The following is a 15,505-nucleotide window of genomic DNA, read 5'->3' on the forward strand; positions in this document are numbered from 1 at the left end:
CTATGACCTGACCAAGGCTTATATGTGATGTTCTTCTCATCCCTTCATTCTGCCTAGACAGCCACAAAAGTAGACGATTAAGTGAATGTGTTGCTTTCCAAAAAGAAGGCAGGAGAGAGGTTGTTCTGTTTATTAAGGTACTCTCCTAGTGGCAATTTACAGCCATATTTTAACTTTTAAATGCAAATTCTGCTATACTGTGAAACTAATGGATAAAACAAAGCAAATAGTTGCTATTTTTACCATGTATTTCCTACCTTAAGACCAAACTATGGTGGTTTCTTTTTCCATTTCATGTACTGACAGACCTCCTATATCAGCCTTTGCCTACATATACTACAGCCAAAGTGCTCAAACAAACTATGTGCCTTCAGGTTATAGGTCTTCAGGTGTAGGTCTTCAGGTTACCTTAAAGCTTCCTTGGAAAAGCCAGTATAACATGCTGCAGGACAACTGCAAACAGTACAATCAATACATTAACAGGTTACAGAAAAGGATGTCTGTGAGGGTCAGGACACATAGTGTGACATTGAATCCAACTCAAATGTAGGAAATAACTAATAGCCAAGTTGTAGCAAAACTGTTTGCATATAAACGCTTTTCAAGATTATTATTTGTTAGATTATTCATTACGATTAATTCAGAGTGCTCTGTAGCCTAAGTAACAAGTGATTAACAAGCAGAGCTTTGAAGTAAAACCTTGGATAATTCCTTAGTATTGTGTCATCTGCATGGGAATAATAGCAGGACATGGTCAAGAAAAAACAGTACCTATAGTTTGTACTTAGCCTTGTCAATTCTACCTCATTACCCTTTTCCTTGCAGCAAATGTTCTTTATACAGGCAAGAGCAACAGTTATAAAAAGACAATAGAATCACAGAATCATAGAATTTTTAAAGTTACAAAGAACTCTAGGGTCATGAAGTCCAACTGTCAACCTAGAACCACCACCATGTTCACCATTAAACCATGTCTTTAAGTGCCGTATCCACACTTTTTGAACACTTCCAGGGATGGTGACTCCACAACTAGCACTCTGTTCCAATGCTTTACAACCCCTTCTATGAATTTTTTTCCCTAATATCTGGTCTAAACCTAGAAGAGGCAGTGCTGTGGGAGTGTCTCAGGGGTGTCCTGGCTGTGGTGGACCACATAATGCCATCGACCACAAGGGTCACAGATGAGTGGTTTACTACTTCTCTTGCTCATGAGCACAATTTGTACACAAAACAGCCTCACAGGGTCACAATTGTAATTTTCATCAATTGCTGTCCCCTCTTTCCTGAGCTACTGCTATGGCAACTTGTGGGTTTAGTTTCCTACAGTAGGAAATAGCCCAAAAAGTCCTCAAAAATCTGAATGTCATCTCTGGGCTCAGTGTATACTGAGGGATAGGACAAGTACACCATGTCACAAGGCAGAAGTTGGGAGATTACTTGTATTTTTTTGACAAACAGCTCCAAAGGTTACTTTCATTTTATTTTGAAAATCAGGAACACTAAATTCCATCTGGTTTTTTCCTAAAACTTCAGCTTAGTCTGTGCCATTAAATGCATTAAACACCATTAGAGGGCACTTTTGTTACAATGCTGACATTCACATAAACTGGAAGGGCTTTTATGCATATTTCTGCAGTCTGAAAACACAACTCTTAGGTTCCTTGCTGCCACATACCTTACAGTTTATATTGAATTAAACAGGTAAAAATGTGTAAGTGGAACCATTAACCTTTCTAGGAAGACATTGCTGATCTTACGTAATTTCATTCAGATTGTTAAAAATGACAGGGCAGAGTCATTCCCAGGACAGAGGAAAAGGGAGAATAGGGAAATACAATGGATAAATCAGTACAAGTTCCAGTGAGCACTATTGTAGCTTTAACTCTCTGATGTACTTCACTCTGACCCATTACCTGTGTTTTGGCGCCCGTGCTGTATAAAAGCGCTGTCCGTCCCATCGCTGCAGCACTTGGTATGCAAAAGAAAAATGAAGGAATCACGTTGCTGAGGCCATGAGCCAAAAATTCCTGCAAAGTTGTTAAATAGAAGATCGTTTTTTTTCCTATTGTTCTGTCATTTCAATGCCTCTTTCCAACAATGGAGTCCTCTATGTAAATATTAGCAATGATAAAGGACGGACATATTTTTGAGGGAAAATATCACATATGTACATGACAAAGAATTTCCCAACAGAACATATCTTCTCACAACCCAGAAGAAATTCAAATGATAAAGCCGCTGAACCAGATTCAGCAGACGAGAAGGCACGTTTTATTCAAAGAATAAATGCTATTGCAAAATTTTCAAGATGAATTTCAACCAAAATATTTACATCTTGATCCACATCTGCTTTTTAACTTTTAACTCAAGTAGTGGTATCTGGACAGTGTCCAGCTCCTTTCTGGCTTATGACTCTACTGGAAAAAGACAGCCACTGATTTTTCTTCTTTTAACGCATGTTTTACTGAAAGTGAAGTATGGTAACCATACTATTTGCATGCTGTCTTTCATCACAAACGTATTTAGTGTTTGTTCACAGTCAAAATGCAGACATGTCAGAACAAAGATTTATAGAAGAAAAAGTGGAAAAGCCATCTTGTATATGCAGTCTTCACTGAACAGTGTTTTCTAAGGAAGTGCCCTGACTTGGCCACCCAGCATCAGTCTTCTCCAGACTGTAAGGAACATATTGGTCTGCTGAATAAAATGTGTAAGAAAATACCTCAGCACTGCCAGAAGTGCTTGGGACACAAATGCTGTTGTATCCAGCCAGGAAAATGCTTTATCATAAGTTTGGCTTCATAGCACAGGACAGCACCCCCTTAAAGCTCCCCAGGCAGTCTCACACACCCATGTGCAACCATGCAGAGCACTGTGCCTGGCCCCTGAATGCAGTACAGGCACACCACCCCCACTGCTTTCTTCTCATGGAGGTTCTGCTCTTTTGCTCCATGACTTCATGCAAACATACACATAGTTTCCAATACCTTGCTAATTAAGCTGTGTAAGCTACAAGACTTCCAATGGTGCAGAAAGACATACAGGTTGGTGTGCTCCATTGAGTGCCCTTGAAACAAAGCAGCATATCACCCTGAAGTCTGACCTGTGTTAAGCTTAAAGCATTTTCCCTCTGCTCCCTAGAAAACATGGCTCTGAAGCATCAACAGAAATTCATGGCCCAGTGTATCCCTACTGAAAAATATTTTAGAGACCTGAGCAGACAAGAACGTTCCCACTTTATTTGGCAGTGACATAAGAGCTGGAAAGGACAGGAACTGAGGTAGCAGGACCGACCTGTTTATATAGGGTGTTCAAATATACCTCCAGCTGCAAACCCAACCGTTCTTCGTTCAGCCATATGCCATTTATCCCAAACCACTTAAGAGAAAGGTGGAGGCAGCATTTTCATCACACAGTATTATATTATTGCCAGTTATCTGAAATTGACCATTTTTTACCACCATACTGGAATTATCATCTCCATGGATTTCCAGTTGGCTTGGAGTTACCCACCCACCATGACAAGCAATGGAGTAGTATAGAAAGTAACAGCCCACTTTTATTTAAGCATGTCCTCTGTAAAGTGGAACTCTGCACAAAAGGCTCCTGTGATGCCAAAGTTGGCAGCATGTTCTGAACTCATCCTGCTTCTTTTATACAATTCAACCTTTATTTCAGATGAGACTTCTACTTAGCATAATTAACCTCATTTTATAACATCAGATATGTCCTGGGGCTATAAGTACCTGATTTTGTTTTAGAATTGCTTTGTTTCAGAATTGCATTGTTTCATTAATCGCTGGCTGAATTAACATCTTAGCTTGTCTTCAAGAGCTGCCAGAGGACAAGTTGTGTTATCTTAGAGCACTGGAAATTGCATTAATACCCAAATGCTGCACTGAATGTAGCATTACAGGATTACCCTGAAGGATGCACTTCCCCAAAAGAAGCAGCTCAACCAATGACGACATTCTGCAGAGATGATTTGAACAAGATTTGGGTGTTACTGAAATCACTAGAAGGCCTCAGGATGCATATGGAACATACCTTTTCCTACTGAGCATTCATTTATAATACTTTTTCAAAATGGTGAAGTGATTTCAAGGCTTATTGACATTGAGGAAGTGCTTTACCTGGTTGTCATCCACAGTGTATTTAAACCTTTTAGCAGAGCCTTGAGCAAGAGCTAGTGAGGCTACATAACCAACCAGTGCTACTCCAAAAGCTTCAGTGACTACTTCAGGCAAGACATTCATGGGTGGAGTTTTTGGTGGTGGTAACCTATAAAATATAAAGACAGACCTTTTTGCAAAACATGATACATAGCCACTGTATACCTGTAATTCCTGCAAATACAAGAGAAACAATCTCTGCTTGCACAGCTAATTATTGTGTTACTTGTGAGTTGTATGTTAGATTAATACAATTCAGTATGTAGGAAACTGCAGAGGAGCATTTGTAGAAGAATGTGAAACAGGTTTAGATGGAGCTATCCATTTACAAACATCAATTTGAGAAATTATGAAGAGATGCTGATAAATTAACTCCTTCACTAACAGATAAAACCGGCAACTATTCACTAATTTGTGACATTCAGTAGAATAGATTTCACTGTACATTTTCTTTTTTTTACAGTTGTTTTTTCTGTAATACTTAACTTGAACATTTAAAAAAATTTTCATGTTCCTGTAGTTATGGATAGGATGGACATTTATTCCATCTAAAGCAATGAAAAGACTCAGTTAAGGTCTGAACCATCCCAAATAGTCTCTGTGCTCTGAAAGAGACTTCAGTCTCTCCAGAGAACGAATCACACTGCCAAAGAGCCAAATGGTGCTCTGAAGGTTTCTGGTGCTCTCCACTGAGAAGGCAGTTAGCTATTTCAGGTAGATGCCTAAAAATACACAGGAATGATCCAGGGTCTTCTTCTGGCTTTCAACACTATTAATGTGAGGTTAGACAGAAAATAAACTCCTGGTTAAAGCTGCACAATTACTATTTACTGGCTCATTACACATCGAAGGGGCCCACTCAACCCTGTTTCAATCTCAGATGCATAGCATGCCCTAAAGATTTAAAAACAATTTTGTTTCTCAGCAATGTTCCTTATTTTATTTCTATCAGTGCAAACTGCCACACATGCACTCATGCCATCTTGGACTCATACTTTGTAAAATTTAGGGAAACCCTGCAATATCCAAGGGGGAAATTACACAACAGCTGTGCTCTTCCATACCAACCTGTAGAGTTTGAACATTCTGTCTGATGTCTAACCTAATTTTTCTTTCAAGCTAATTACACTGAATATATTTTTTGCCTTCTTTTCAAAGTCATGGAGAAAAGTCTATTACTTACCCTAGTCAAAATGCTCTTTTCTAGATTAAACATAATTAAATCTTTCATGTTTCCTCAGAAACCATATTTTCTAAAATTACTATATGAGTAGAAAAGAATGAAGTGTAGTAATCTACAAATCTAAACTCATTGCAAGTCCTTTTGCTACAATAACCCAAGGCAACCCACAAAAATCAGGTTGCAATAATCTTGTAGAGAGTGCTCTGCCTCCTGTCATACATCATCAGGTATTAGTATATACATTTTATTCCATTAAGTAATAAAAAAGCTATGAAAATGTACAAGAATGTCTACATTTTTGTGATGATATCTATAGAGATATGACTTGTTAACAAGGGGTTGAATCGTGAGAGAGTATTTGAGGAGATAGGAAATGAATATAATAGACTTCTGCCATTTCTTGTTTCAGAAAATTACTCTGACCTCTTCAGAGACTGTCTTCAAAAATAAACATATTTAAAAGCCACAAGCTAATAAAAACCACATTACCCTTCAGGAATATGTCCCACAACTTCTAGCCCATAGACGTATTCCATATCAGCATAGTAGCAAGCAACGGATGTAGCAATTATCTATTGATTAAACACAAAAAGATATTATGATTATATTGCTTTTAGCTTCTCCCATGTTCCCTATTATTGCTATACCTAAGAACATGACACTGTTCATGCATTTATCCTTAGATCAATCCAGTAAGACAGGAAAGTATTATTACGACATTTTTTGCAAATATGGAAGAGAGTCAAAAAAATTAAGACCTGGATGCAATAATGAATTTAGGAAAGATGGATGAAGAAGGATTCCAATGCAGTTTGCACATTCTGTGTTAATGAGAAGGATTTGTATGAGTCTCTGTAAAGCCCCAGGAACCTTGACAATCAGTGTCCAAATTCCCTCTAGTCAGCATGTGCCCCAAACCACTGCCATTCATGTGAGCAGCTTAAAGCAGCTCATAATTTAGGTGTTCCTGAGTAGTCTCTGAGCACATCTAATCCAGACTCGCAGTGTTGACTTCACAAAACACAGCAGAAGACCTGTCTGCCTCTTATTTTCATGTTCCAGCAGGTATGAATCTTGCTGAGGGATTAGAAAGTTTGGCCCTGAGGAGGTTCAAACTCATTTCCCACACATTTTATGAAACGAACACACAAATTCCAATAGAAGAGGCCCAGGTTCCAGTCCACGATCTTTGATTTGCTGGTGCATTTTATCCAGTATTTTTCAAAAGATAACACAGAAACAGATCTTAGAGAGGGACCAGAAACATTGCCAGTGTTCTGCCCAAAAAATTTTTTCTTTTGTAAACTACCTTTTGTAACAGAAAAAGAAGTGTAATTGTGATAATTCACTCTGAAAATCACCTGTCCTTTTTATTTTCTTTTAGAAGCTTAGAGAAAAACAGAAGTCTTCTGCTCTGATGCTGATCATTTGACTACAGCTTAACCCTTAAGGCAGGAATTTATAATGCAATACCTAATTTCAGTTTATTCTATGCCATGTTAAAGAAAATCTGTAAACAAAATTCTAAAAACCAATAGCATAGTTATTTAACTTTCTTCAGACAAATAACAAGCAACATCTAAGCTTCAACTACCCAGCACAAGACGTGCCTGGAGTTACAATGTGCCAGTTACTTTTCATTTTCTATTTCAAACTTATACTTTAACATTCTGGAATTCATATTCTTGTGATTATGTAAAAAGTAGTAAACATATGAAAAACATTTGTGCTGGTTGGAGCTGAAGTAGAGTTAACTTTCTTCATAGAGGCTAGTATGAGGCTATGTTTGGGTTTTGTGCAGAACACAGAGTTGATAATGCAGAGATGTTTTTGTTGTTGCTGGGCAGAGCTTACACAGAGTCAAGGCCTTTGCTGCTTCCCATACTGCCACACTGGCAAGAAAGTTGGGGATGCATGGGAGATTGGGAGGAGACACAGCTGGGACAGGTGACCCAAACTGACCAAAGGGATATTCCATACCATATGACATCATGCTCAGTATATAAGGTGGGAGGAAGAAGGAGGAAGGGGGGACATCTGGAGTGATGGCGTTTGTCTTCCCAAGGAACCGTTACGCGTGATGGGCCCTGCTCTGCTGGAGATGGCTAAACGCTTCCTGTCTTTGGGAAGCAGTGAATTAATTCCTTGTTCTGCTGTGCTTGTGTGTGCAGATTTTGCTTTCTCTATTAAACTGTCTTTATCTCAACCCATGAGTTTTTGTAGCTTTTACCCTTCTGATTCGCTCCCCCATCCCATTGGTGGGGGAGTGAGTGAGCGGCTGCATGGTTCTTGGCTGCTGCTGGGGTTAAACCACGACAACATTATACAAATTTGGACCATACGCCACTTCTTTCTTAATTATTTAGTTGAACTGTTTCCTGTTCTTACATTTAACATACAGCCATGAAAATTAGCTGTCCATTTAATAAGTGGCAGGTGTGGGTGTGGGTAACTATAGACAGCACAGAAAACATCAGCAGATTAGTGGAACTACTGAAAGCTTTGTAAGCCAAATCCTGATATATCATTTTGTACTTACCAGAAGTAGATCAATAGGAAGAACAACTTTAATGTTTCTCTGAAATTTCTCATTCAGTTCTTTAACAAGAACAAGCACTGCAATGCTCAGCAGGGAGAGAAGTAAAGCCTCCAGCTGAACTGATCCGATATTCTCAAATACGTAGGCATAAATCTACAGTGAACAGGAAATAGCAATCACATATAAAAATGTATTCTGGATCACATTCTATGGCATCTTCTACACAACTTCAGGCATCTTAAATAATCAGTGACAGCTTAATCAATACTGCAGAAGTTGATTCATTGGAAAAACTTTTCTGTTTCTTCTATACTTTAGATTTTACAAGGAAGAAAATCACCAATTTACTATTCCCATGGACTCTTGAAAACTCAAAAAAAATGCAGTGAATATTGTGTATATGAATTTACAGACTTCTATTGGTAGAAGCAAGCAACAAAATTTCAATAAATGTGATGAGTTTCCTGTTCTCATTCAGTCTCATTAAATTCAGTGAGATAAATTAGTGTTGCATAAAAATGTTGAGAAAATCTTCATACACAAAGATTTATATGCAGTCTCCATAAGCATATAGAATCCACCAACTCTAGTAGTAAAAGTTATTTCTGCGGAAAAATTTTAAAAGACAAAAAGGAGGGGAAAAGAGGAGAGAGAGAAAGAAATAAAGAGAAAAGGGAAAGAAAAATGCAGTAGTGGGTGGATAGGAAGAGATGCAACAGGAATCTTCCAAGATGAGCATCCTCTTCAGGACACCCTCTGCAGTCTGTGATGGGGTCCAGCCTTGCTGTATAACTTCAGCAAGGCATCCTCAGGCTCCCTGTTGCTTGCTCTTGCCCCTTGCATGAACAGTGCTCCATGGAGAATGCTTTGGTCAGTTCCTGGTGCTGCACAAACTCATTAGTTGCCAAGCTTGCATATGCATGTTATTGGTTATTTAAATAAGTAATGCTGTCTACTAAGACCTGTATGTTTCCTTTTCTGTTGACTGCAGAGTTAAAAGAGAAAGAGAAGACTGGGACAGAGCTGTGAATGAGGCCTTCAGCTTTTCAGAGTTTAAGGTGTGCTGTAACGTACTGTAAAACAGATTAGAAAAATATAATTGGATCTGTGATGAAGAAAGGAAATATGGTGCTGAATATAAGGAACGTGGGCAATAGAAATAAGGAATAGGAATAGAATGACCAATGGTGATGAGCAGCAGGGATCTCTGCTGATGTTGTAAGTAACAGACTCAGAAGAATGCAGTTACCTCCACACACCAGCACAGATGACACAGTGAACTGTAATTCCAGCTCTGCTCTGGAAATGAGGCATAAATCAGTATGATAACAGATTAAAAGAAGTAATGAAAAAAATTAGAAGTTTGCTGAAATGAAGAAAATGAAGAAAATGAAGTGAAGAAAATCAGAGGGGATTTCTGTCTTGATGAATAAAGAAATAATGAGATCCCTATCACAACTTATTTTCAGGCCTCATGAATTAAAGCAACAGTCTATTGCCTGGAGGAACAGAGAGCCATGAAAATGGATAAAATACACATGCTTACTAAAGCTGTAAGGAAAAAAAACAGGGCAGGCTCAGTCCCTTGAATTCCACACTTGTATTCTGGGAACTATTGTGTATCCTGATTAGAAGGTAAGATCTAGGATGCAGATTTAGACATCAGCACAAGTATCTTCTTTTTAAACCACAACATTAAGGTTAAAAAAAAATCAAGCAACCAAGGCATGAAATAATAATAATTTCAAAAAAGGTATTTTATCTGGCAACAACTAAGAAGACTTCTAAAATAAATGAAAAGTGACATTTATCAAAATAAAGATTAATAATTTTCTGCCCCAGTGAACCTATTCTCAAATACATGTATAATGCTAACAATGTTTGACAGTTTGGTGCTTAAATACATGTATTTATATTAGATAGGAAAAAGTACTGGAAAAAAAAATCTTAGGAAAGAACTCTGTTCTAGCAGAGAGGTAATCAACATGATGATAAAATTTTGTTCTTCTCTTCTGATTCTGTCATTCCTTGAAGAGAAGATTCTCATTTTGAAGAATAATTTTGAGTTAAAACAACTTGTTGATTTTCCTCTCTCATAATTTCCATGAATATTTTCGTAACATAGAAAGCTAAAAAAAAACAACAAAAGAAACCCAAACCTAAAAACAGTTACAGAAATATAACTTTCCTGATAATGCAGAAACTGTGGTCCAATCCTTTGACATTCAGCCCTTGGACTTTTGAATAAGGATGCAGAATATAACCCAGCACAAACATTTCTCAGAACCCAGGAAAACATTTTAAAATCAACTTGTTAAGTAATATGATATATATATGCCTTAAATCTGAAGAATGGCAATCAAACCACAGTTTTTAACCACATATTGTCCCACTGTAATCAGACAATATGTGGATTGTGTCTTGAGTGGTTTGGGACTAGTCTCTGTACCCATAATTTCCAAGAATACATTTTCAAGAGAGCTCAGTGCCCAAGCAGAAGCTGTGATTAATTAAGACAAGAGGAGGCAATCTGGAAAACTGTGTCCACAAACTCACCAAAGACTGAACTAGATCTGTGAACAGATAAGAAAATGAAAGACATGAGTTGATTCCTACTTGCAGAAGTCAGAGATGTGTGCTCGTTTTGAAATGAATGGTGCCTATTGAAGTGTCAGCATTAGATATCTGTGCTAGTGGCATTAAATCTAATTTTCCTAGACAAAGTGAGACATCAGATTGAGTGAATAAATGAAATTTTCATGAAGGATTACAAAGAAATATGTATAAGCTTTAAGAATTTCTATTTTCCTTTCAAATTGACTAAAAAAAGTTTCCATTTAATTTAAAAAATATATAGCCAAATCCTGTAAATCTTTGCAATGGATTTTTCAGACTTTGCAACAAACACTTTGTAGGTATGTATGCCTATGTATTCTTTGGTGTTTTTCTTCAAGCCATACCCTTTGGTATGTAGTCTACATCAGCTAATGAATGAAAAAGAATGGAACTACCAACAATTTCCAGCTCATGTGATTTCAGTAGCCTCAACAACCCTATCCCCAAAGTGTCTGTAGTACGCAGAAACAATTCTGTCAGTAATACACTACTATTAAATGAATTACTACATCAGACTAAAGAGCTTCCACTGACTAGTCTGTTTCTGGGTAAACATTCTCCAAAAACCTAAAAGCACCCATTTCATGACATAACAGGAGATCATTTACAAACCACTCACAGAAGAAAGAAAGAGCATGTGGTTCTTCACACAAATGGTGTTTATATATACTATAGCCATCTCTTTATAGATTTCACAGGGTATTCTGTCCAGTCAGTATCTGTACACATCCAAGGTGAAACTGTAAATCCTAACTGTAAGTACCTAAAGTTCAAGCTTGTAAAAGCACTGGCATCTGACTCAAAAGAAATATTTACAAATGTTTTCATCACAAACATCATTACAAATTAAGTATTTTACATATTTTGATGGTGCACTTACTGAAAGTTTAGAAATTCAGCAGCAGAGTTTAGTGTGATATTGCAGTGTACAAAGAAATCTTTGTCATTATATAATTATCAGAGTTTTTAAAGTCAGCAATAATATATTAATTGAACTCTTTGTGTCTTGATTTTGGTTTATTGCTAGTTTTGTGTAAAGATTCTTAAGGAAGTAACCTGGCAGTATGATGAGGAATCAGTGAACTTTTTGGCAATCAACGAAAATTTGCATCTAAGTGCAAAAAGTTATATTCCAGCTTTGCACATATATATACAGACACTAAATGTCCCTTTTCTCATGGGAAATTAATAGCTACAAATTCCAGTTTATTATCACATACTTCCATATTAAACACTGTAATGGTCTATATTCAGATAGGATGTGTATTCTGATGTATTAAAGAAGTGCTCTGAGGTTGGGTTTTTTTAAAATGTATACAAAAAAACCCAAAAGACTCATTCTAAAATGAGAATAGAGGCTGAAGCAAACAAAAGAATTAAAGGAACATGTTAGTTAAAACACTTAATACAGTTTAATTGTAGGTAACATCATAGCATTTTCAAAAATGTTTGTAAGACTGATACATCAGGCTGGGGGAAAAGTGTTCAGGCAACTACTGTAATTGTATAGGGAGCAAACTGAGGAAAAAATAAAAAATAAAAGGACTGATAGAGAGGACGTGAAGGGGTTTCTTTCAGATAATTGCAGAGCAACCAGGAGGATTTTGCAACAAACTTGCAACACAACCACAAAAGACCCCATTTTGCAAAGCAAGTTTCTTACCATGCAGTTCATTTTGCAGTGCCCTATTTTCTCAGAAACATGTGGAAAGAGAAATATATCTACACTTAAAGGGCAAATACAGATATGTTCTTCTGTTTTAAGATGCTAAGTAAAACTTGATGACACTTTTGTTGTCCCTTGTAAAATTGGATCTCACATGTAGTCCTCCCTCACCATTTTCCTTCTTCAGCTTCACCTTGCCTTTTCCATTTGCAAAATACCAACTGGTGCCACACTGTGCAGCTCAATTTCAGTGTTACAAACCATGTACAAGGAAAATGAAATTTAATATGTTACATAAACTATGTGTAAACACAAAAAATCCCATAGGCTCAATGCCAGTGTACTAGATTTGTTCTCCATATGCAAAGTTCATTTTTACATATTTAATCATGATCTCACTTGCTATAAAGAATCCATGTCACTGGCTTGCTTTACTTGCAACTCTCCTATCACACTTTATTAAACATTCTTATTCTTGCTTTGCCAACCCAAAGGCTGCCTGAGGCAAAGCAATCAGTTTTGTGAGTGGGAGGTGTTTTGGAGTGGAGAAAGAAAAAAATTGTAAGCAAAAGTACCAGTCTTTGGGTTTTGAGAATTTGAAGTAAAGACCGTGTCCAGAGAGACATGCCAAATTTGCCCTTCATTCTCTAGTTACATGTGCAAACTAAGTTATATCTAATTAGTATAATTTTAATATAAAAAATACCACCAAAGAAGAAGATTACTGTTAAAAACTAAATCTAGTGCTTCTGACTGAGATACTGGACATTCCCAAGGCAAGTCTGAACATATACCAGATACCTTTTAAAATACTTGTATGGTAAAATTGCCCTTTTTTTATTATTCTTTAAAGTTGTACAGAGGGGATTTTGTGTGGTCATTTGCTTTCACACAATTCTACAGAGCAATTCAGAACCTTAAAAAAAAATCAGGAAAATTTTCCTTTGGAAAATGTTCAAAGGGGTTACATTTCAAAAGAGAATTGAAGGGCAAAGAACTTGTTTCAGATACACTAAAAAATACAAGGGATAAGGGAATAGATTTCTTTCAAAGCATTTGAATGACCTCATTTATGATATCATCAGCACACCAATATGGAAATATTTCTTCATATCACTGCTGTTCTTTATTATTGCTCATAATGTATATTTTGATTATGCCTTGGCTGTGGTACTTAACACCAATCATCTCTACAAGTTGACAATATTCCTATATGTAAGTATAGTCTCCATGGAAACGCCATGAAAAAGAGACTAGTCACATTTTATATTAAGAAGTATTTATGAAAAAGTTTTCAAAGAATTAAAAAAAATTAATACACAATGAATCATTTGTAATAGTCTCACAAGTCAACTGACTACTCATAAAAATGGTGATGATACTTTTAGTTGTGTCCCTACAAGATAAATTACTTGTATTTATCCCATGCCCCTAATTTTCATTAATAAATTGTTAAAAAACCCCTTATCAATAAATTATCCATACAAAAAGCAATCAAATTTATAAAATACTATGAAATAAGATTCTAAAAAGCAACATCATCTTATCACAGAGTTCACATTCACAAATTTCCCAAAATAATAGGGAAATATAAAGCACAGAGTAGGACAAGAAGATATAGCCAGTGTTTTTAAATAAGGTGCCCTAATTTAGTGGCTAACTAGATGAAGCCTTACTTACTTGGTAGGCAGTAGATTTATTGCTATCCGTGCCATGTAATATCACCTCAGCAAGTAGATGTTTTATTATGAGCAAAATATCATTTTGACAGGTGCTGTTGTAATGCTACTAATGCCAAGAGATTATGCTCACAACACCTAAACTCAGGGCTTGCTAGAATAAGCTACCACCAAGAATATGTTTACACAATAAGATTATATAACTTTGCTCTTTCAGGTTTCATCCAAAAATATGTGCTTTTCAAAGGGAGTAACCATGATACTTGTGGTTGCACATCATCCCCCTCCCTCTGCTCGGCTCTGCTATCTTCACCTTGACCAAACCATCTGGGCAGTGAAATGCCCTTGACCGTACCAGGTGCTCTTGTGTGATACAGGTGGGAACAACAGCAACATCAGCTGTCCAGCCAAGATGGGGAACAAAAGATGATCAGTCATCCCCTGACAGCCTTGGAACATTCCCTACCTGAATCGTAGTCCAGGTGGAACAGCACCATTGTTGCTGGAGTTTTGGAAACAATTTCCAAATGTTTTGGAAACTGCAGTGGTTACTAGCCTGGGTTATGGCTAGGACGGAAACATAGTTATGACTAAAGCAAATCATCTTGTGACCCTATACACAGCTGTCCTAAGTGAGGCCCTCTGAGCTCTCCTGGGCTGCAGCAGGCTGTGCCAGCACCTCCCTCTCAGTGGGGCACCTCTCACAGCACGTGAACCCTCAAGTCCGTGAAACTCAATGGACTGTCATGAACAATGAAGCCTGGACTGATATAGAGACACACACATACTCTTCAAGATGCAATCCATTCCTGTTGAGAAACACTGAGGGATTTGCTATTATTTCAGTGAACCTGAGGGGAATTTTTGATAAGTACATTTACACGCACACACATAGATGTGTACATCTCTGCCTGTGTGCATGGGTGTGAATTGATTATGGTGTGAATGTTGTTATTGTGAAGCTACAATTAAGTCAGTGATATAATTATAGAAAATCCTATTTAATCACTTCATAAATATTAAATTAGTCAATGATTAAGTGCTGCTAAACCCTTTTGCACACCTTTTCTGTCTGTATCCATATCCTTTGCACCCTTACTATTTTTCTCTGTGTAAATCATTCTAAATTGATTCCTATACAATTTTCCTATATATGTTTCACCCATAAAGTAATAGACTGAACCTTGTCATCAAACTCTGTTAAAGTTGCACTTTCATATGTTCATATTAAAACTGCTTTTTGCCAATACCTTTGATGGTGATTAAGCATCCTAACCACTCATTTAGAACAATACTGTATGCAATGCTGCTTGCATAATATAAAAATTACCTTAAAGCTGTCTGTCCACTTGCTGTGTTTAGGGCAAAGTAATATGTCATAAAACAATAAGGAACATACCTAGGGTAATTCTTGTGTAGGAGATCCAGAAATCAAGGGTCATTTTCCTTTTACCACAATGATGGTCAGGTTTCATTCAGCAAAATAGGAAGAAAATATGCTTATATTTATATCCCTCCCACCTGCTGATCCAGAAAGAGTTAACCCTCCCTGTACAAATGTGTACTGGCTCAGAATAATAAATTGAATTATTGATGCTTTAACACACATATTTTAAATGACTACAGTATCCATTTGAAATGAGATCCATT

The 15,505-nt window shown here is 37.0% G+C and overlaps 1 protein-coding gene across 1 annotated transcript in view; it reads right to left on the minus strand.

Annotated features, from left to right (window-relative positions):
* Positions 1-15,505, minus strand: part of SLC26A7 (solute carrier family 26 (anion exchanger), member 7) — a 55,779-nt gene that overhangs the window by 26,552 nt on the left and 13,722 nt on the right. Inside the window, exons 5-8 of the mRNA XM_009075220.1 lie at positions 7,895-8,047; positions 5,845-5,927; positions 4,134-4,281; positions 1,914-2,027 (exon numbers count right to left, since the gene is read on the minus strand). Of these exons, the coding sequence (XP_009073468.1) occupies positions 1,914-2,027; positions 4,134-4,281; positions 5,845-5,927; positions 7,895-8,047 (498 nt within the window). The remainder of the gene's footprint in view (positions 1-1,913; positions 2,028-4,133; positions 4,282-5,844; positions 5,928-7,894; positions 8,048-15,505) is intronic.

The sequence above is a fragment of the Acanthisitta chloris genome, unplaced genomic scaffold (genome assembly GCF_000695815.1).
Source record: "Acanthisitta chloris isolate BGI_N310 unplaced genomic scaffold, ASM69581v1 scaffold4085, whole genome shotgun sequence".
Taxonomy (NCBI): Eukaryota; Metazoa; Chordata; class Aves; order Passeriformes; family Acanthisittidae; genus Acanthisitta; species Acanthisitta chloris.